The following is a 2,500-nucleotide window of genomic DNA, read 5'->3' as shown; positions in this document are numbered from 1 at the left end:
GTTGGCATAGCGTAACTGACTTTATTTCTTGAGAGTGGGAGCGTTGTGTTACCTTGGCAGCCAGCTGCAGTCCCACTTGGTCCGCCTCCACCTCCAGCTTCCTGCTGTACGGACGATCAAACATGTACTGTAGGAACAAAGACACACACACACCCACGCACGCACGCACACATACACACATACACAGAGGCATACATATGCGCGCGCGCGCGCACACACACACACACACACACACACACACACACACACACACACACACACACAGAGGCACGCGCACACGCACACGCACGCACACACAGTTAACAGGGAAATTGACAAACAATGCTGGTAAAGGATGACAGGCAAGAATACAGAGGATAATATACTGTACATTATGGATGTTGTAAGTATCCATTTCCAAAGTGGATTTTTGAACCGTTGTTTTTCTCTGCTTCATTTAAAGGCTGGTCTACCAGGATATTGCTCATGGCTTTAAATTCTCTTCAAATTATCAAAAAGCGTTAAAATTGCTATTTGTGACAGCATAGTAGTTTTCCACAGTAAAACCCCTCCCACTGGCTCTCCAGGCCTCAAGGTTTTATTTACAGTGAAAAACTGGTATGCTGTTTGTGAAGACGCTCATTCTGTACAGTGGAGGAATTAGTTATATTCAGCAGCGGAAAACGGAGGAGGAGGAGGAAGAAAAGGAGGAGTAGGAAAAGGAGGAGAAGGAGGAGGAAGAGGAGATGCAGTCTGAGGAAGAGGAGAAGTCCCTGTTCTAAGCCCCAGTCATTGTATCATGCAGACTACATTTAGTGCTGATGCTGATTGGCAAACAATGGACTGGCATAAAAGACACAGTAACCCAGTTTATACTGCCCAGGAAATTAGGCCCAGGAACTTAAGCCCCTGTACCAGTTTATACCGCCTGGGTAAGGCCAGAACTGGGCCAAACCAAGAACTGTTGTCCAGGTAACGGGTCCTCCTCAACTGCCAGGGCCACTAGTTAGCCCTGGTGCTTACAGGTCATTTTTGAATGGGTTACCACGGCTACCATTCCATTTAGAATTTTCAGTTGGCCTGCAGTATAAACAGAGAGAGTAGACTTGAATAGTATACTTAGGGCGTATTCACACCTACCACGTTTGGTCCGGACCAAAGGACCAAACGGACCAGATTTTCGTTGGTTCGGACCTTTTGGGATAGTCTGAATACAAACCAGCGAATCCTGGTCCGGACCAAACAAGCGGACCGAGACCGAGCTGAAAGGTCGGACTCGGTTCCGATCAAACTACCCTGGTGCGGACCTTTTGGAGGTGTGAATGCAGACCGGACCTAATCTCAGACTTTTTGCTTTTTTTGTACCTCGGGAGCTTCCGTCGTTTTTCGAGATTCATGGGAAACAGAGTGTAAACAAAGCGACTCAAAAACTTGTCATGTCAATGTCTTTGGTGTAAATTTGACAGAGTGGTTTGTTTGCAACAATATTAATATTAATAAAATAATAGCCTAAACTATCGCAATCGTGGGCGTAGGCTACATTATTGTAGGCTACGGTCATTCATATTTTCAATGAGGATGGCTTGTCAGTGGAGCACAGGAAAGGAAAAAGAGACTGTGTTAATTTACCTATCACAGCATTTTAAATGTCGATTGGGGCAAATCCGAAAAGCATCTACTGAAGAAACGGAAGAAAACACTGTAGTCGGCACAGTATGGATTCTGATAATGATAGCAATAATTACGACGTTGGCACTTATCCCCCTGGCTTGCTAGCTGTGCGTTGGATGGATGTAGGCTAGTGGAATAGCCTAGGCTATTTGAAGAAGTTGTGATGAAGACAACGAAGGTAATTCATTAATTTACCCGCTGTGGTGGCATGTTGGCAAGTTTGTATGATCCAAACGCTATGCCCGTGCTCATCATGTTACTTTTTTCTTAATGGAGTGTGTGAAATATTGCTGCAAATGGTAGCCACTATTCCAATACAAACGTATCCAAATGGCAGTGGAGCGCACTGTTTATTTTCGAGAAGAAAGCATGGCGTGGTGCTTGGAATAAGCTCGCCAATGTTTCACATTGAGCCTGTTTTGCGTCGCTCCCAGACATCCCAAATGTAAAACACTGATTGCAGGGAGGTGGTTATCCTAAAATTGATGACTAAACCAGCCAGCACGCTCTTTGTCAAGCAATGGGTGAAAACTCGCTCTTGAACAATCTGGCTTTGAACAGCCAAATGACACACTCTCTCTCTCTTGTCTGTCTGCGTAATGTAACCGAGGCCATTCCATGTACGATGCAATCGTTATCTCGCCCGGACGCTATATAAGTGACAGTATAAAAAAGAAAGAAAGAAAGAAAGAAAGAAACGGGGATAACATGTAGGCTATCCCAACTCGCGGCACCAGGGAGCAATTATCAATTGGCTATCAGGATCATGGCATGAACTTCAGATAGTCTGCGCTATATTTCGTGTGAGAGCTATGCCATGCATGCCGTGAAAGTTTATTTTACATGCCGC

At 45.1% G+C, this 2,500-nt stretch overlaps 1 protein-coding gene across 1 annotated transcript in view; it reads right to left on the bottom strand.

The window, feature by feature from the left end:
* Positions 1–2,500, bottom strand: part of oma1 (OMA1 zinc metallopeptidase) — a 41,913-nt gene that overhangs the window by 19,553 nt on the left and 19,860 nt on the right. Inside the window, exon 11 of the mRNA XM_063200392.1 lies at positions 53–127. Within this exon, the coding sequence (XP_063056462.1) occupies positions 53–127 (75 nt within the window). The remainder of the gene's footprint in view (positions 1–52; positions 128–2,500) is intronic.

This window comes from Engraulis encrasicolus, chromosome 6 (genome assembly GCF_034702125.1).
Source record: "Engraulis encrasicolus isolate BLACKSEA-1 chromosome 6, IST_EnEncr_1.0, whole genome shotgun sequence".
NCBI lineage: Eukaryota > Metazoa > Chordata > Actinopteri > Clupeiformes > Engraulidae > Engraulis > Engraulis encrasicolus.
This window is presented reverse-complemented; position numbering and strand designations above follow the sequence as displayed.